General features: G+C 42.4%; 2 protein-coding genes across 3 annotated transcripts; one reads left to right on the forward strand and one right to left on the reverse strand.

Annotated features, from left to right (window-relative positions):
• Window positions 1–27: 27 nt before the first annotated feature.
• SHPK (sedoheptulokinase) lies at window positions 28–9,179 on the reverse strand. Its single transcript, XM_052803099.1, has 7 exons — window positions 8,640–9,179; window positions 7,254–7,395; window positions 4,279–4,462; window positions 2,923–3,075; window positions 1,631–1,806; window positions 1,306–1,506; window positions 28–442 (listed from the first exon to the last, which is right to left on the reverse strand). Exons 1-7 carry the CDS (start codon window positions 8,814–8,816, stop codon window positions 48–50), a joined length of 1,428 nt encoding a protein of 475 aa, XP_052659059.1. The 5' UTR covers window positions 8,817–9,179; the 3' UTR covers window positions 28–47.
• Window positions 9,180–9,288: 109 nt separating this feature from the next.
• CTNS (cystinosin, lysosomal cystine transporter) lies at window positions 9,289–17,815 on the forward strand. Of its 2 annotated transcripts, none has more exons than XM_052803109.1 (12): window positions 9,289–9,425; window positions 9,896–9,969; window positions 11,089–11,167; window positions 12,411–12,495; window positions 12,588–12,691; window positions 13,686–13,817; window positions 14,594–14,693; window positions 14,788–14,907; window positions 16,024–16,194; window positions 16,408–16,525; window positions 16,904–17,465; window positions 17,503–17,815. In XM_052803109.1, the coding sequence occupies exons 2-11, from the start codon at window positions 9,906–9,908 to the stop codon at window positions 17,032–17,034; spliced, it is 1,104 nt and encodes a 367-aa protein (XP_052659069.1). In that variant the 5' UTR covers window positions 9,289–9,425; window positions 9,896–9,905; the 3' UTR covers window positions 17,035–17,465; window positions 17,503–17,815. The 2 variants fall into 2 exon arrangements, with proteins under 2 accessions (XP_052659069.1, XP_052659068.1); XM_052803108.1 differs by lacking the exon at window positions 9,289–9,425 and adding an exon at window positions 9,613–9,688.
• Window positions 17,816–18,043: the final 228 nt, after the last annotated feature.

Genomic DNA, 18,043 nt, shown 5'->3' on the forward strand with positions numbered 1-18,043 from the left:
AAAAAAAAAAAAAGCAGCTGCATCTCAGGCCATTCCAGACAATGACTTTATTTTCTGTGGAACATCACCATGGCAGCTCCCACAGCAGCATCGACATCCTTCCCGTAAACGACAGGGCATGGAAAAATCCTTTCCACTTCCTGCCTCAGTACCTCATTCCTGGCAAGGGCACTCCCACTCCCCAGAATCCTCCTCACTCCCATCTCCATCAGGTGCTGCACAGGTAACATGGAACAGAGGTTTTCAACGATGCCACGACACAGAGCTCTGGTTACATGACCCAGGGAGAGGTCAGAGACAGCAATATTGGTCACTGATGCCAACTGCTCAGGAATGTGTCTCTCTCCAAATATGGTTGGGTGGACTGAGAGTTTGCTGTCATTTTGGGCCAAGGCTGCTTCGATTATCTTTGTATAGATGGCAGGCTCCTGAACCTGAAGTCCTGCAGATAGGAAATATCATGTTACTAATATCTCTTACACGTAGAGACTTAAAATGGACACTGATCCACCTGTTCAGCAAAGTATTGCATATCTTTTTCCGAGTCCCAAAGGTAACTGTTTTTCCAGGATTATGAACCACAGTTCTCCCATCTAATTGTATCTAGAATCTGTGATACTAGAAATCTTTTCCTGATTACAGAAACTGCCTTTCCTGGTAATACAGCTGTTTGTCTTTGCCTACACTGAGCTAACTTACACGAAATAAGATCTTTAAAGGCACTAATGGCAGACTTCAGCTTCAGTGGCTGGATTGCACGTGAATACAAAGTTAACTTCAAGCGTTCACTGAAAGAACAATTTCAGAGCTTATTTCTGTATTGCAAAACCCAAGAGATTATTAGAAAAAACCTGTGAAGACCATGTTTAAAGCACTTGGAAGATATTATGTGAGTTTGAGTCTTAAAATCCGTTAGAGTGCTGCAAAATACGCAGCAAAAAGCAACTGATCTAATCAAGGGACTCTCTTAGACTTCAGTCATACAAAATTAGAGGCTGCTCTCAAATCTGCTGACCTTTGCTTTTGAAAAACTTGCAAAAAATAATTCTCTTGCATTCTTGAAACAAAAGAAAACCCAAAACCTAGAGGCAATGTTAATGTGGAGTCCAAGCATGACTGTCCCAGCATGTTCATAAGCTTCATCAGGAAATTCCAGAGATCTAGCAAGCATGACCCAAGAGTTACATCCTTGTTCCCTGTATGGCATGACAAAACAGCTCTAGGCTTGTTCCTTTGCCTTAGCTTCCTTTTACCTTGCTGCTCAACCTCAATTTTAAGCTTAAAACTACCCTTGAAATAGCTTACCTAGCTCTTCCGTCCACCGTGCCACCATGTCCACAAATGTTGCTAGCACATTGCCTCCGTTCAGTGATGCTGCCACTGCCAGGTAGTCATCATTGAAGTAGGGAAAATAAGTAACAGCTGAGGAAGGATCTGGTGTCTCTGGAGGCTGGAAACCAGAGGGCATTGAGACAGTCAGCTGAGCAGAGGTACCGATATTAAGAACTAGAATACAAAAGAAAAAAGAAAAAAAAATTATTAAAAAAAAAATAAAAAAAAAAATCAGTGTTTTACTAGGATACCCTGAAGGACAATGAGAAAACCAAGTAAGATACCAAAATTATCATACCTGCATCAGTCCTCTCAGTCAGACAGGAATAAACAGAGCACTGGAAATCTCCTAGAGCAATTCCTACTTTTGCTCCTTTGGGTATTCCATGCCATGCACAGATTGTCCTGCCTGCAATACTAGCAGGGTCTCCCACCTCTGGAAGCAAGTGAACAGGAAAGCCGGATTTTTTCAATCTGCAATCAGAACAATATTATTGCAGGAAAGCAGTATGGGCATGTGCGGCATGACTACAAAGACCTCTTTGAAGTCACAGATGAACCTGGCCATACATTTGTGGCTGCTGGATTTATGGATGCTTTCACCCATTTAGAAAACTTTGTCTTGGACAGGGGCAGCATTCCAGTTCAATGGGCTGGATAAACTAGAATAGTCTAGATGAATAGCTTTCCTTTATATGCAATCTGATTACCTGAGATTATACAGCAGTACATGTTCAGCAAGTTTAACCTACTGATATCATATGGACAAGCAGTTCCAGGGTAAAGGAACAATCACAAAAACAGCAAAAAGAAGTAACTTTTAGGTGTCAAAGAACTTTAAGCTGTCATGCAGTTAGTGGTTCAAAACCAAATCACAGAGAGTTAAGTCCAACAAACTCCTTACACAATCAGCTGCAAGATACATTATATTGCTACAGCAACAACATCAGATTAGTAGAAGTTCAGTAGGCCAAATGCAAGTTTCTGTCACTCTTTCATACCTTCATGAGCAGATCTTTTCACCTTGGAGTCCTGGCCTAACCTAAGCCCTGAAATATATAAGGCCTTAGCACTCGGCCCTGAAAGAGCAAATCATTAAAATAAATAAGTAAATAAAAACCCAAACTGATTCCCTGTAAGACTTCCTGTAGCCTAACAACTCTTAGGTATTATCACAAGTAAGTCTTAGTAGTTATGACGGAGGTCAGCTGAAAGAACTAGGGAGTAATAACTGTCTTTTACCATCACAGAGGTAACACCTTGGCTGCAGTCTGCACTTGTCCATCAATACCACCACAGAAAGAGAGAGAACAGTTTGGTATACAAGGCCTCACTAATGAGTCTCTCAGCACTGCTGTCTTAGGTATTTCTAAAAACACCGTGCCAGATTTCATATAATTTAAACATATATACCTTACAAACCAGAGCAAACTCTCAATAGTTCTTCAGTACAGGCCATACCACAATTGATTAGGAGTAACTTTCAATCACTTTTTATCTGTAGCACATTCATACTTAGCGCCCAAAGAGGTGTTCACATTGCCTGACACAAGCAATGCACAAAACCCACTGAATGACCTTAGCACTTACATGTCAGTATTCCAGCTTTTGCTTCTGGAATTAAAATATCCCCAGCTGGCAGCATTCTGGATGGACATCAGTGGCTTCTTCAGGCCACACAACATGGCAACCACATAGTCATGGATAGTGCCAGCTGCATCATAAGACTTCAGAAAACCTGGACTTTTAAACAAAACATTTTAAAAACAAAAACAATGAGGGGTGCTTTAAGGCAGTGGAAGCAAGATTACTTCCATTGCTACAGGGAACTTCAGACATGTGTGGTCCTATCTAAAAATGAAACAGCCACCTTCAGTGATCAACCTGCATTTTGTTGTTTTGTTTTGTTTTTTTTTTAATGGAATTTGTTTTCCAAGCTGTTACCACAGCAGCAATACTTATCTCCTGATGGAAGATGGAGAGACAGCAGCTTTAAGGAATGAGTTGTCTAGGTTCAAAAGCACACCATTGCAAAAGTTACCAGGAAGGTAGTAATTGTTTGCACAAAAAAAAGTCACTTTGTTGATCCTGGAGCATTTCAGAAAAACAGGTAAATTCCTGCAGTTGCTCTAAGATCCACAAATGATATGAATAGAAATGTACAAAATGGTGAAACAAAACAGGCACAAAACAAAGCAGCTGGACTCATTTATACAGCTCTAAAGCAAGATCATGCCATGCTCCATATATTTTCTGGACACACACTGGAAGAAACCAAGATCTAGTAAGTTCTTCCCCATTTATTGAACCCGAACTCATTGCAGAGAAAGACAGTGGCTCTTTGAGAAACATAGCATACTGCAGATGAAACTGAAGAGCAAATCTTGCTGATGCCAAGCCTTAAGTGAAAAATTATATCCTCTGCAAACATGCCACAACAAAGCAGACCATTCCTAACACCTCATAAGGATCTCAGTGTCTAACGAAAGAAGGAACTGAAATTAATTTAGGGACTGTTTGTTTTAGCATCTGGCAGTAACCAGACAAAGCAACTCTGTTACTGTTTTAGGCATGTTTGTACTTTTCACAATCTGCACAAGGCAAAATTATAGTGTTCAAACTGCATTAGCAGAGCTCCTCTGAGCAGTAGGACGGACTAGAATTGTTCTACGATACTTTAAGGCTTCTGTTACTATATGGCCGAAAGCTTTTCTCTTTCTTAAAGAGATCTATACTATTTTTATGAGGTCAGAGACTCTTGTGTGCTCAGTTGCGTATAGTTTATATTGAATACTGACATTTTAAATATTCTTTGACTACTTAATCAATATTATGATTACAGAGAAACACAGCTCCTCAGCCTGTAGTGGCATTAACATGCTACAGGAATACTAGTTGTCACATAAATTCAAGATGAGAAACTGCCAGTGGAACAGCTTGATGTACCTTTTCTTTAAATACCAGTAGACTGTGGCACACCCAAATCCTGTAGCCAAGCTGATATGTGACTGTGGCAGAGGAAGAGAAGAGAGGAAGGTGGGACTGCAGCGGCCGTCTTGCCAAGTAATCAGATGACTGACCTCCTCCGGCTCAAAGGTAGGGCCTGTACCACACTCTGTCCACTTGCAACCTGAAACACACAGTATCTGAGAAGTCCAGTGACTCCCTGCAGTGTAGTCTGCCTGGCATTCTTCATTTCTGGATACCCTTGATAATTTGTCAAATATATTGGAAAAAAGCAGAAAGAGAGCCAGTAGTGACTGTAATCAAATTAATTAGTCATAGTTTTCAGCCCTAGATAACGTCATAATGCCAGTCATCCTTTGCTAAAACAGAGAATAGTATGCAAGGCCTTCCCTTCTCTATAAGCACTCCTAGTGTCTAGAGGAACGAGCAGCTTGCACCTTGAGATATTAATGATACAACTCAAATAACAGATGACCCACAAAAAAAAAAAATCATGGTTCTGCTATGGGAGGTAATGAGCTGATATGACAGCTCTCACTTATAAACCTTATCTGGGATCTGCTGTGTCATGACCTAGAGCCTGTATTAGTAACGAACTGCCTATGATGGACAGCACATAGTTTCATCGCCTTTTCAGCCAAAGCAACAAGAAACCTGGATCTATATGTATTAAGCAACGGACTGCAAAATACTAAAGAGTATCCCTCCCCTGTGCTATGCAACAAAGCTTCACCAAAGGTAGAATAGGGTTTAATTCAGTTTTACCAGTCCAGCATGCTCCTTTTGAACAGGAAACGCTACACCTTTGATGAAACCTTCACATTCTTTCATGTGAAGGCCTCAGCTAAATTATGGCAACTTCTCAGAGCTTTCTCAGCAATGTCTGCTATCGCTTCGGTCCAGGGCACTACCTCCTGCCCTGACATGCTCACCACAAGCAGTCCTGTAAAGGCAGTATACGGTCCTGGCAGAGCAGCAGACCGCGCAGAGGCTGAGCTCAAGCACTGTCATGTGATGTTTGCTAGCACACTCCACGGCACAGCTTTGGCCTCTGACAACTACTGCTCTTCCAGGTGATGTCTGGCCACAGTGTGGGGATACACGCTGTCTCCAGCTGGCTCCGTAACTGAAGCAACCTTTTGGGTTTTGGCTGGCGATGGGAGCAGAGTTTCAAGCTGTGCTGTGCCCCTTGTCCTACAGGGCAGAAAAGAGACCTGGCTGCTTAACTGACTAGCACAAATATGGCTAGAAGAGTCTGTCTTGGGCTGAATACAGGGATTTGAAGTTACATTCGTACAGTAAAAAGCAGCCATGAAAGCTGGGAAGTACTATGTGAAACATGCAAAGCAAACATGTACTTTTTCTTGGTTCCCTTAATTCCCTGTTCTATCAAGTCTGTTTGAACTGGATTTCCAATTGGTTTGCTTTCCTAGTTTTAAATGGATTCTAAGAAATATTATTAACCATAAATCTAACCCTAAAGGATGCTATTAAAAATGTAATTTGTGTCCCAAAGGGCATGGATTCACTTAGTCTACTCAAACCAAGTGAGAGCAAACACCCTCTTTCACTTGATATAAATGAAACAAAAGTGGCATGTGGCTTTAGCAAATAAAATATTAACCGATATGGCATAAGAATCTACGTCTACCATGAACCCAGGAAGCTTTGTTATGCAGCCCTTGGGACAGCTGGAAAGCAAGCAACAGCTCCTTCAGTCCATCAGCCTTTGGATTTCTTTCTTTATAATAATTTTTGTATTTAACGTAAAATTACAGCCAGCAATGAATAGCATAGCGTCTCTTAAAGCAGTTAAGACCCTGACAACTTTTGACAGGCAGTGACCAGCACTTTTGGGAAATCTATTCTGTGGTTTACAATAAATCTTTTCTTAATCTGTGTAACTCCTATTATTATAAGACTTATATAATTGTTCAGATGTGTGCATCATAAGGTAAAGAGAAAGAAGACATGGAACCACATTCTGAAAGTCTTAGACTTCAGTAGGTTTATAGGATGTTAGCCAAGAAGATAATCCATCCCTACCTCACAGGGCTGGCAATCCAAGGCCTGAATTTTTCAAACATCCTCGCTGTCACAAAGATTATTTGAGTATTTGCACAATCAAGCCTCATGTGACTATCTTACTGTGGCTGATTTTGTTTCTGAGATCTTGGCCCTTCATTCTACAAGCAGCTGAGTATTCAGAATCACGACCATAATCCTTTTTCAGCTCCTACTAACAGAAGCATAAGAAGCAAGATGATGGCAACATGACAGTCTATGACTTGCTAGGAAAAAAATGCCTTGAGATTATTATTTGGGGGGGGGGGGGGGGGGGGAACTGAAAACATTGTTTACTGAACTTTAATTTTTCTCCTGTACTTTCAAACAGCACTTCAAAATAGCATAGTGATATTCCCTGTTGGATAGCTACTGCTATGCACATTCTAACATAAAGATCAAGCATAGCTTATTTTTCAAGGCATACACAGAACTGCTAATACTGCTACTGTAGAATCACTAGAAGGTATTGAGATACTGGGCAACAGCTAGTTAAGTGTTTTATGAGGTGAACAACATTCCCCCTGCCCCCAAGTCATTCACATGATGCAGAAGTTGTTTCAACTGGCAGCAGATAGCATATGATAGACAAACAAAAAACAAGCCACAGAGATGTTATTCCTCCTTTGTATTAATAATTGTGCTGACTCTGCAGGGATCTCATAACACTAAATCCTTTAACTAATCTGTGTAAACGTCGTTGTTAACTATAGACAGTAGCTGAAATTCCAGTAATTAAAGCAAAATTCCCACAGAAGATCTTCTGTTAATTCTGTTTTATGGAAGACCAAAGTGAACATGCAGCAGTTTCCTACAAATCATCTCAGTGTTAAAATTTCATTTTCTGCATCATAATACTCTGAACAGGGATGCCAAAGAATTAATGTTACCTTTATCTCTTTTCCAAAACACAATCCCATGCATTTGTCCTGAAATGCCAATATGACTGACTCTTTGAAGCTGCTGCTGAGGTAGAGCAGCAAGGCATTCATTCAATGCTCTTACTATTCTCCGGACATTCTGCTCCATTCCCTGCAATCATAAAGCATTATTCTGAGCATGAAACCATTAGGATTCACTCAGTGTATTTATTAAACAAGGCTACTGTAGTCAGAAGAGAAGAACAGAATTCATTTAGCTTATTAGCACGTATTAGAATAACATTCACTACTAAATTGAAAAAAAAAAAAAGAAAAAACCCACAAAACCACAAAAACTAAAAACCAATACTATCAAGTTGAGAATTAGATAACAACCTCTTAAACTGAAGGCCAAATAATTCTTAATTTCCTAAGTTACCATACTCAACTATATCTTTTAAAATCCATTAACACTCACTACATGCTTTCATTAGTTCACCTCATATATTGGTCGTCTTTTTCCTCACAAAGAGGATTATCTGTGTGTTCTGACTGGCATGCAGTCTCCCTTACATCTTCCTAAAGCTCCTCCCTATCTACTCACTGGTGATTTTGATGCTGATACTTTGATTCTGCATACTCTATTCCTAGAACGGCCCAGCAAACTGATCTACTCTGCAAACTGACCAAACCATGCCACAAGCGAAGCTGTATTCCAGCTTTCACACTTTCAAAGATTCAGATTACTTTGTGACAGACCAGCATGAAGATTATAAGCAAAAGTATTCAAATATAGTCTACATATAGATATGAACTAATCTGTGCATACATACTTCTGGCTGCATAAACAAGACTGTAGGGAGGAGGGCTGGCCTGTTTGGTATCTTTGCTCAGAAATTAGCCCCTGGACTCATTACCATACATGGCCAGAGGAACGTTGATACGTATTTTTTATGATTCTGATTCATCCTTTCTTAAACTGACCAACACAATGAATGTAAAGATCTTTAACAGGACTACATGTTCCTGGTTATTTCCATGGGGAATTTCCAGTTATGATTCCATCTCACATTAAAGTACAAAATACTCTTCCAGTTGGCAAGTGGCTACTGTTTCCTGACTGGAAATGTCAAAGACAAGGTGTTGGTTCATGGGAGAACAGTTTTAGGTTGTCTTATGCAACTTTTCAAAACCTGGGTCTTTCTTAAAACAAGCAGCTTTACTTGACTTTCTTGAACAGTAAGCAGAGAGCACTTTAATTCTACTTTCAGACATCCAGACGCATGCAACAACCATCTCCACCATTCTAGGCCAGGAAAGCCACTGAGGTCTGCATAAGATAGCAACACAACCCGGCCACGACAAGGCAAGGCCAGTATCCTGAAATTGCCAGCAGCGCTATCTGCCACCCCTTACCTGTGGTCCAGCTTCCAGGCTACTGGTGTGCGCCTGCGTCTCCCTGGAGCAGCTCTCTGCCACCACCTGCCCTTGCTCTGCCCCCATCAACAGGGCTGCCTTAACCGATGTTGTGCCCAGGTCTATGCCCAGGACGCAGGCAGGAGCAGGCCTGCCTGCTGCCTCGCTGCCTGCCATGGCCACGGGTAGAGGGGATTGCTTTCACCTTCCCCACCACACACGGGTCTCTCTACATGGGGGCCACACCGACACCCACCATGCTGAGCCCCACACTGCCCCTTGCTGTCCCTGAGGCGGCACCTGCCCCAAAAGCCAAGGGTGCCGAGGGCACAAGCAGTGTGGGCTCCGACCCCAACAGCGCGCAGAGACTGGGCAAACTGGGCTGGTAGGGCGGCCTGGACTTTGCCCTCTGGCTGAAGATGTCTCCCCTCAGCAGTAACTGAGCACTATCCCTCCATCTTGAGCGTGACAAACCGTCCCTTCCCCAGCCCTCCACGGTGACCTGCGCAGCTTCACAAGAAACTTCAAAAAAAAAAAAAAACAAACCAACAACCGAACCGACGAGCCCTCCCTCTGCTCCCAGCTCTCCCTCCTCACAGACTCGCCGGCACCGGCCCAGCGCCCAACCCGCCCTGCCACACCCAAGATGGCACCCGAGGGCGGCCGCACCGGCGCGATACGCGTGATGGGCGCTGGGCGGGAAGTTGATAGGCGGCTGCCTCACGTGAGAAGCTGAAAAGGGAAGAGCCGGGGTTGTGCGGGACGGAGCTGTGGTGCGGGAAGGAGGTAGGCGTCGTCTCCTCCGTACTGCTGCCTCGGTATTAGCGCATCCTGTTAAGCGTGGGATGGCCGCGCTTCACCGTGTCTCCTGAGGGAAGGACGGCGGGGACTACAAGTCCCAGCGTGCACCGCGCTGCTGGGGTGGTGGTGGGGGCGCTGGTGGAGACGCGGTGGCTGCTGAGATTTGTAGTCCCGCGCTGGGGGCGGGGAGGGGGGGAATCCCTCAGGGAGCGGTAGCTCTGTGTGGCGGGAGCGGCATAAGCTATGAGGTAAAGATGTCCCCGGGGGAGTCTGGGCAGAGAGAGGGACTGAAAGACTGGTGCTCTCTCGGGTGTGCTGAGGGTCCCTCAGCCGGGCTGGGGGCCGTGGTGCTGGGGAGGGAACCACTGCAGGGAGCTGCCAGCGGAGGGGATGGGCTGGTGCCCTCTCAAAACGTGTGCGTCCCGAGCAAAGCCTCCTCCTTGCTTTTTCTGCAGCTTGTCCACCATGAGGATGCAATACCTGCTCCCTACTCTGCTGTACCTCTCGCTTGTGCTGCTGGGGCCTGGCGGTGAGTGTTTGGTCACCCCAGCTTGGGCCCACAGGGTTCCCCTAGGCAGGGGCCAGCTCCAGACCAGTAAGAGGTGGAACAGGGCTGCTCTGCAGTATCCCCATCAAGCCTCTCTGGGGACACCTGTGCCTGTGTCTTCTTTCACACATTACCTTTGGCTTGGTGTGCTCATACACAGAGAGTGCTGTGCTGAGGTACTGTTGCGATGGAGCACTCGCCTCGTGCTCGGAACTCACCTCTGCAGAAGCAGATTAAATACTGTCAGTGGTGCAGTCAGTGGTGAACTGGAGAGCTCTCTTGCACTTAAATAACTTCTTAAGAATGCTGTGTAATATATGGCAAAAAGAAAAAAAAAAAGTTTCAGTGGCAACCTGTTTATCTCTCCATTTCTGGTCTTATTTTTATATAGCTCTTTGTTCTTCCTCTTGTCTCTTGTGTCCTTTAAACGCAGAGTGAATAAAATAGACTTGGATTCCAAATGTCAAAACTGTTGCGACGTGACCAGTTTATGGTTTTGATATCAGTTGTATTGGCACTTGGAATCTCGACCTCTCTTAAAGCATGATGTGGTACAACATAGCTGGATTGTTGTAAAACATACCCTTTAATAGCAATATTTCAGAGCACTATAGTAAGGTGCTTGTGATTCCTGAAGTATTAAGATAGTAAATGTACATTCTCTTGAACAGCTGGGTACCTGGTTTGAACTTGTGACCTAAGAAACAATTTTCAACTAAATTTTGGGCATTTGCGACTCCTAAGTTACTAGGATCACATCAAGAAACAATTAGCGTGGGTTTGAAGTACCTATAGCCTTCTCTTAGCATGAACTTTTGTTGCACTTCAAATATGTAAATTGCTTCCTTGTAACATGTTCAAGTGACAGTTATTTACTTCTCCTTTTAAGTTGTTTAGTCACCTTGAAATAAGCTGTACTCTTCTTGCTGTTTATCATGTGTACTAATTTAAACTGACACTGGAGGTAGCAACGGACAAAATGTTTATATCACAAAAGAAAGTAGGTAGTTCTTCTAAAGGAGCTATTCATTGTTCATAGTAATTGAGATTTGTGTGGGTTTTTTGGTTGTCTGTTTGTTTGGGTTTTTTTTCCCCCCCCAGATGGAGTCATTGTATTGTCTGTCCCTGAAGTGGTTTCGTTAGAAAGTGGAAGTTCAACAAATGTCACTATATCTCTGAGGTAAAATCATGATTGCATCTTTACTTTCTCTTCGGAATGGGGGCCAAGCAAGCGGGTAGGACTTGGCTATATACTTAAGGCTTTCCTGCAGACTCAGTTAATTGTTCATACAGAGTGAATGTCACTGGTGTGACTGGCCACTTGTAGACTATTACATCACCTAGTACCAGTATGGGCCAAGATAGTGCAGCATTCTCACAAACAGCCTTGTATGGTTGGCCTTTGACAATATCCCATGCCATTTGTATGGGAAGTTGAGCGGGAAAAGATGTTTTATACTGTCTGCCCCATATTAGCTTACTGAACTGTCTTCAATAAATGAACTTACAGTTCCTCCATTTCTAAAACTGATGCTTAAGAGAAACTTGCATTTCCTAGAAGGATCACCCAAAAAACTTTACCAAGCGAACAGAACTCGCCATTTCTAGCAAAGAAATGCAGCTACTCCAGAGTGGAGGCTGATGCACCTTAGTCTCATTGTTTAATACAGTGCATTGTTTACCCATGTTTTTTCTATGTCAGCCTCTTCCTAGGAAAGCATTGTTAAACACATGCACCCCTCCCCTTTGGGATCTCAAAGTTTGAGTAAAGGGAACAGTCAGATGAAAATGCAAGAATTGTGATAAAGAGGACAATAGCGAAAGATGGCTGCAACAGTCTAGAACTTTTATTTTTGCAAACAAAGTGTGTTATTGTAACTTTTTTCATGGACAAGTAAAGGCATTTGAACCTTATGATATTTTATGTGCTGCTGTGCAATTAAACCGCCTGGACAAATGCTCAGTGGAGTTCTCTGGGAAAGCTGTGCAGGACTATGTCACTTGGAGGGTTTTTATTTGAGAGTGGTTTTGGTTTTGTCTTGCTGCACTGCTATAATTTCTGCCCCTCATCACCCCAAGTACATGATCATCATTTCTGCCCCTCTTTACCAACAAAGGGTTAACAAGCACAATGATAGGATTCAGGTGGCAATGACTTTGCTCTGCCACCTGTGTGGAGAAGAGGGAGGTAAAACATGGCTATATAACTGTCTAGTGCCTGTCACTCATTCAGGTAAAAGAAATAGTACAGTGCTAACATACTTTGGTGCTGGTGTTCCTGAGTACTAGGTAGGTACTGTTGTGTATGGACTGTTAATTATGCTTGCAACAGCTGTGAGGATTTAGCAAATACTGTTGTGCAGCCCTGAAGCAATCTTTGTGAACTCAGGCACGGGTCTAACTTGTTTTTTCTGCTTTCACAGGGCTCCATTAAATGAGACACTGGTCATAACTCTTAATATTACACACTCATCAAAACACAGAACCATTGTTGAACTGCCTGATGAAGTAAGTGACAGAACAGACTTATGACCTTATGGAGAAGCCTACTGCTAGTATGGTGCAACTCTCCTCTTTCTTCCCTCCACTTTGCCTTGCAGGTACAATTGCCTGCAGGTCACACTAAAGCAGACTTCCAAGTGAAAGCAGATGATGTTGGACAAGTAACAGTTTATCTTTATACCATTAATTCCAACTTAACTGGGTGAGAAACTGGTTTTTAGTTCCATTTACTATCCTACAGCTTCCTAAACTTTGGGTAACTATTCCCTCCTTATAGTTAAATAGTTAATGGGACATGGGGTGGTATGTAGTTGAGAAGATGTGGTGACCCTCCAGCAATCCTCAAGGTATTCAGATAAATACAGGGTATGGAAGCAGAGTGATAGTCTTGGTATGTTAGATTTCATGACTAGATTGTGAGTTCTCATGGCTCCTTAGTCTGGTTTTCATAACCCCTCCCAAAAGTATCAAAACTACACGTCAGCTTTTCTGATCCAGGAAGCATTTGGTTGTAAATGTCCAGTAGGATACTATTCTTACTGTGCAGAACTTGTTCTGGAGGGCTAAGAGCCTGATGCAGCTGTGTGCCCACATAACTACCATGAGATACAGGTGTTTTACTTTCTAGTTAGGGGAGCCCTCTTTTCACAGATGCCAGTCCTCCCTAGTATGAAAACAGTCTAGCAAGATGGAGAGAGGTGGATTGTATGTGCTTGTTGCCCAGATGCTACTGAGCAACAGGGTGCTCCTGTTTTACTTCCTCATTTTGCTTCCGCTTTTAAGACTCAAAGCAAACGCAGAGGTAAGCACATGAAATGCTCAACAGGGCAGGCACAATCATGAGGCTTTGCTGGCAGAGTGTGAAAAGTGAAACTGCTCTTGCATAACAGATCTCGTGCTAAGAGAGTGGAAGCCATAGGCACAAGATGACCTTTTTGAAGATTTCTGTTCTAAAAGAATGGAAAGAGTGAGACAAGAAGGAAAGGGTAGGTTGAAGATAGGAGTGGGAGATGCCCTAAACATAACAAGGACACTAAAAGAAAAGGGGAGCAACTCTACTGAAACCAACTCTAAATCTTAATTGTCTTGTCTCAACACCTGGACTCTGTTTTGTCTCTCAAAGCAGAACAAAGCAAAATCTGCTGGAAAAAATGTGAACAGACCAATTAACTAATTCTGTTTGCATTAACCATCAGACCTAGGATTCAATTTCAAGTGATTCATAGCATCGTGGTGAGATATGCTGATGAGGTGATTGGCTGGATCTATTTCCTCGCCTGGTCTATCTCCTTTTATCCTCAACTCTTTGAGAACTGGCGACGAAAAAGGTAAAGAGACTTAAGGTGTGTTTGCAAGTCACTTAAGCACTTCTGCACATCATGTTCCTAGCTTCAGTTACATCCATCCTGGTTATTGTGAATTATGCATGGAAAGACTAGGGAAAAAAGCAAGGCAAAGACGGGGCCTGAATAAATGCAGCCCCAGTGAGCTTTTATGCACGCAGGTCAGAGGAAACTAAGTGCATCTTACAGACACCTAATCCCATAGTTTGGTATACAATACTAATTTGTGATAGAGGGGACTTCTCCATTCCCTTTGGTGTCATGTTGTAAATCACCTGGCTGAGCCAATTGTGATGACCACCTTCAAAGATTACTTACCTTGTAAGCTGCTTATCAGACAGCTCTTTAGTATTGTGATTAGGCCAGCTCCCTTTAAACTAAGTGACTGTAAGTAGAAACATTATTATATATGAAAACTAAAGCATTTGTTTTAAGCAAAGATGCACTACTGCTTCTATGGATTCAGGCTAAAATAGTTTTATCAGACTAGCTGAGCTCATGGAGGGGTGAAGTTAAAGAGCAGGGACACAACCTTGTCAGAGAGAGCTGTTTTGAGTACCAGTGCATGGCATATGAGGGATATTTCACCTTGCTTCCTGATGAACTCACGGCATCATATTGTCACAATGCCTGCAGCTTTCGCTTACCTCAAAAATTGCCTATAAATCAGTACATTCTAGGGTCAAGTTGTCCCTTGAACTGTCTGTAATGCTCTGATGCATATTTCTCGTACATTTTTTTTTTCCCCCCCGCTTCTCTAGTGTTGTTGGACTAAGCTTTGACTTTATAGCATTAAACCTTACCGGCTTTATAGCATACAGTGTATTTAATGTTGGACTCTTCTGGATTCCCTTTATTAAGGCAAGCATAATTATCTCTTAATACTTGCTGGGGGGTGGGTATCTACAGAAGGTAGTTAAGGCATTTGGCTGGTTTTGGTTTCTCTTACATTTAGGAGGAATTCTTAGTCAGTTATCCCAGTGGGGTGAACCCTGTGGCTACCAATGACGTTTTCTTCAGTCTCCACGCAGTAGCTCTAACTCTCCTGGTTGTAATTCAGTGCTGCATCTACGAGGTAAGTCTCAATGCTGGGCTGACCTGTCAGCTCTGGCAGAGCTCCCTCTGTCGGGCACCTCACCACTCACCGTCCACTCCTCTTGGGCTTCAAAGTCCTCTTCATTGCACCTTCATTGGTCTTTCAAGAAGTCAGGCTTCACAATCCAGCTGCCTTTAATCTTTCCTGAGCTAGTAGCAACTCCAGTAAGCTTAGCTACTTCAGCCTCATGGATGTTCTGGGCTTATAAGTAAACTCCTTAGGGACTGACAATAACTAAGGCAAACAGCCAAGTTCGTAAAGTTCCCAAACAGATCTCTAGCCAGCACATATATTGGAACTCTACACAGTACAAATGCTGGTATGTGCTTTGCTGTTTTCTCACTACTTGGAGCATTCTTCAAGCTAGGAGAGGTCTTTAGGGATTCCCTGCAATTCAAACTTTCAGCTTTTTTCAATTTCTTTTCTCCTAAAACAGCTGCAAAGGCCCTTTTATAATTCTTACCCTTTTCAGGTGAGACTGATTGTTATAGTCAGGTGGTTCTTTAATTCCTGTTGATTGTTATAGGTTGTTCTTTATTTAATTCCCATTGTAAAAGCCCCTGATCTGAACAGCCAATTTTCTCTAGGTGGTAACTGTTTCTCTCTTAGGGTGCTTCCTTTGGTGACGGTAAACCTAAAACTGTAACAGCCCATTTGTCAGCACTGCTAGGTACAAGAGTCTTTTCTTGTGGAGACAACCATGAATCTTTTACCATAATGGCATTAGCAGCCTTTTGCATATATAGGAACTCTTGATATCATCAGACTGAACTCAGGAGATTGTTACAGATGTGGCACTGATAATAGGCATCATAAATACTCAAGAATACTGCCTCAGTATTGTTTCCCACTTGCTCATGAACAATGGTGTTCCGAATGATTGATGTTGAGTATTGCTCATCAGCTCTTGCAACCTACAGCTGGTTGCTGTAGCACTCATTTAATTTTAGAATTCCCTTGAGGTATGAGCCTAACTGGTACAACAACAGGTTTGGACTGTAACCTTGCATAGTCCTGAGCATATTCTCTATCTTACAGTGTGTCCAGGGGTGTATGACCTAGGTCAGTCTAAGTGTATCTGCATTTCTCTTTCAGAGAGCAGGTCAGAAAGTATCCAAAGTTGTTGTTGGACTACTGGCACTTGCATGGATCTTCACATTTACAACACTGTTTCTTGCTGCAGCTGAGGAAATGACATGGCTACAGTTCTTATTCTGTTTCTCTTACATTAAGTTAGCAGTCACACTGATAAAATATTTTCCACAGGTAAATCTGAACTTTTCTGCTTTTATACTATATTCCTGTCACCCTAAGCCTGTAGTGTATGCTCTTGAAAGTCTGACTAGACTAAACCAGCAGTGATTATTTATTAAGTCTTTTAGTGACAAAACCAGTATAGTTATACAGAAGGCTTTTTAAATGTTAATCTCTGGAATGCTTGTACGTGACATGCTGACCAACTTCTTGTTACACTGTCAGGCATACATGAATTTCCGTCGGAAGAGTACTGAGGGATGGAGTATTGGAAATGTATTACTAGACTTCACTGGTGGAAGCTTCAGCCTTCTCCAGATGTTTTTGCAGTCATACAACAACGGTAAGGCTGGAACTGAGGTGATGGGGCCTTTTTTTAATGGGGTGGGAAAATCCTGCTACAAACCAGATATAAACTGGTAGGTTATCTTGGGAGAATGATGTTTGTGCTATAGTGTGGGTAGCTGTTCTTATACTAAGAATGAAGAATCTGTTTGTATTCCTTCAAGATAGAAAATGAAATAGCTATTCTGAAGAAACCACAGGAACAGTTATTAATTAGCTTTGCATAAGATGTACACCACAGTCAGTCTTAAGGTGTGTCTAAGCAGTCCATGTAATAAACATGAACTTCTCTAATATGTATGGCATAACCTTGTAGTCTTGAGACAAGACTACACTTGAGGAGTTAGTCTTAACTCTCTAATTTTGTGTTTGACAGATCAGTGGAAGTTAATCTTTGGAGATCCAACCAAGTTTGGGCTGGGTGTCTTCTCCATCATCTTTGATATTGTTTTTATGGTCCAGCACTACTGCCTATATAGGAGACGAGGGTACGAACCTTGTGAATAACATCACTTGTGAAGACAAAAACTTTAAATGGAACTTGCCCCTGTCCTGGCTGAGGGCTTTCAAGATGCCTGCTGCCAGTTACCAGAAATACTGATTCTGATCTCTGTACTTTGATCCTCTCTGGTATGGAATACAAGCTGTTGCCTCACCAAATGCTGATTGCCAGATGCCTTAAAGAACAGCAAGCTATCTAGCCACCACTTGCAAATGGAGGACTCATGCTTGTTGAAGCTGTAAAGGCAGCTTAATGTGAGCTGTCCAAGCACCACGTGGCTCTTTTTCCATTAACAACAGGAAAGAGAAAGACCAGAGCGATGTCCTTCTGAGTGGAAGTGAAGCACAAGGAGCAGAGTTCTGGCTTCCAAAAATCTGAGATCATGTTTAAGCAGCCCCTTAATATCTTAATTTAATGACTGAAGAGCAGTCCCTTAGTATCTTAATGTAATGACTGAAGACTGTGGATTTAAGTGCTGCTGCTGACTCCTCACAGACAGATCACAGTAGAACACCACTCAAATTGACTGTTAACAGCTGTAGTGGCACACAAAAGAATGAGGTTGGTAGCAAATACACAAATACTAGAACCTGAACTCTATAAAAATACTGAGAAGTGGCAGAAACTATTCTTATTTCACTGAAAGCTTTTTCAAAGGTGTCAAGACAAGTGCTCAGATTTATCTGAATACTTCTCATGCACTAACTTCATTTTGCTCAGTTCTACTGACATGCCTTGAATCCTAAACAGGGGATGGCAGAGATTAAAGATTTATCAAAGAGATAATGTGATCTACTTAGAAATTAACAGCCTTGTGATTAAAGTTTAAACACATGGTTTTGTTCCTGGGCAACTTTCTAACTACATGTGGTATGTTCTAGGTAGAGATCAAGGTCTTGAGTTACTTGAAGGTAAGGATTATACCCTTTAAAAGAACTAGAAGGGAATCTATGCATTTGTACTTGTCTTACTAGGTGTCCACCTAAGGAAAAGGTAGAACCCCTTCTCCCCCCA

This window comes from Harpia harpyja, chromosome 12 (genome assembly GCF_026419915.1).
Source record: "Harpia harpyja isolate bHarHar1 chromosome 12, bHarHar1 primary haplotype, whole genome shotgun sequence".
NCBI classification, from domain to species: Eukaryota; Metazoa; Chordata; class Aves; order Accipitriformes; family Accipitridae; genus Harpia; species Harpia harpyja.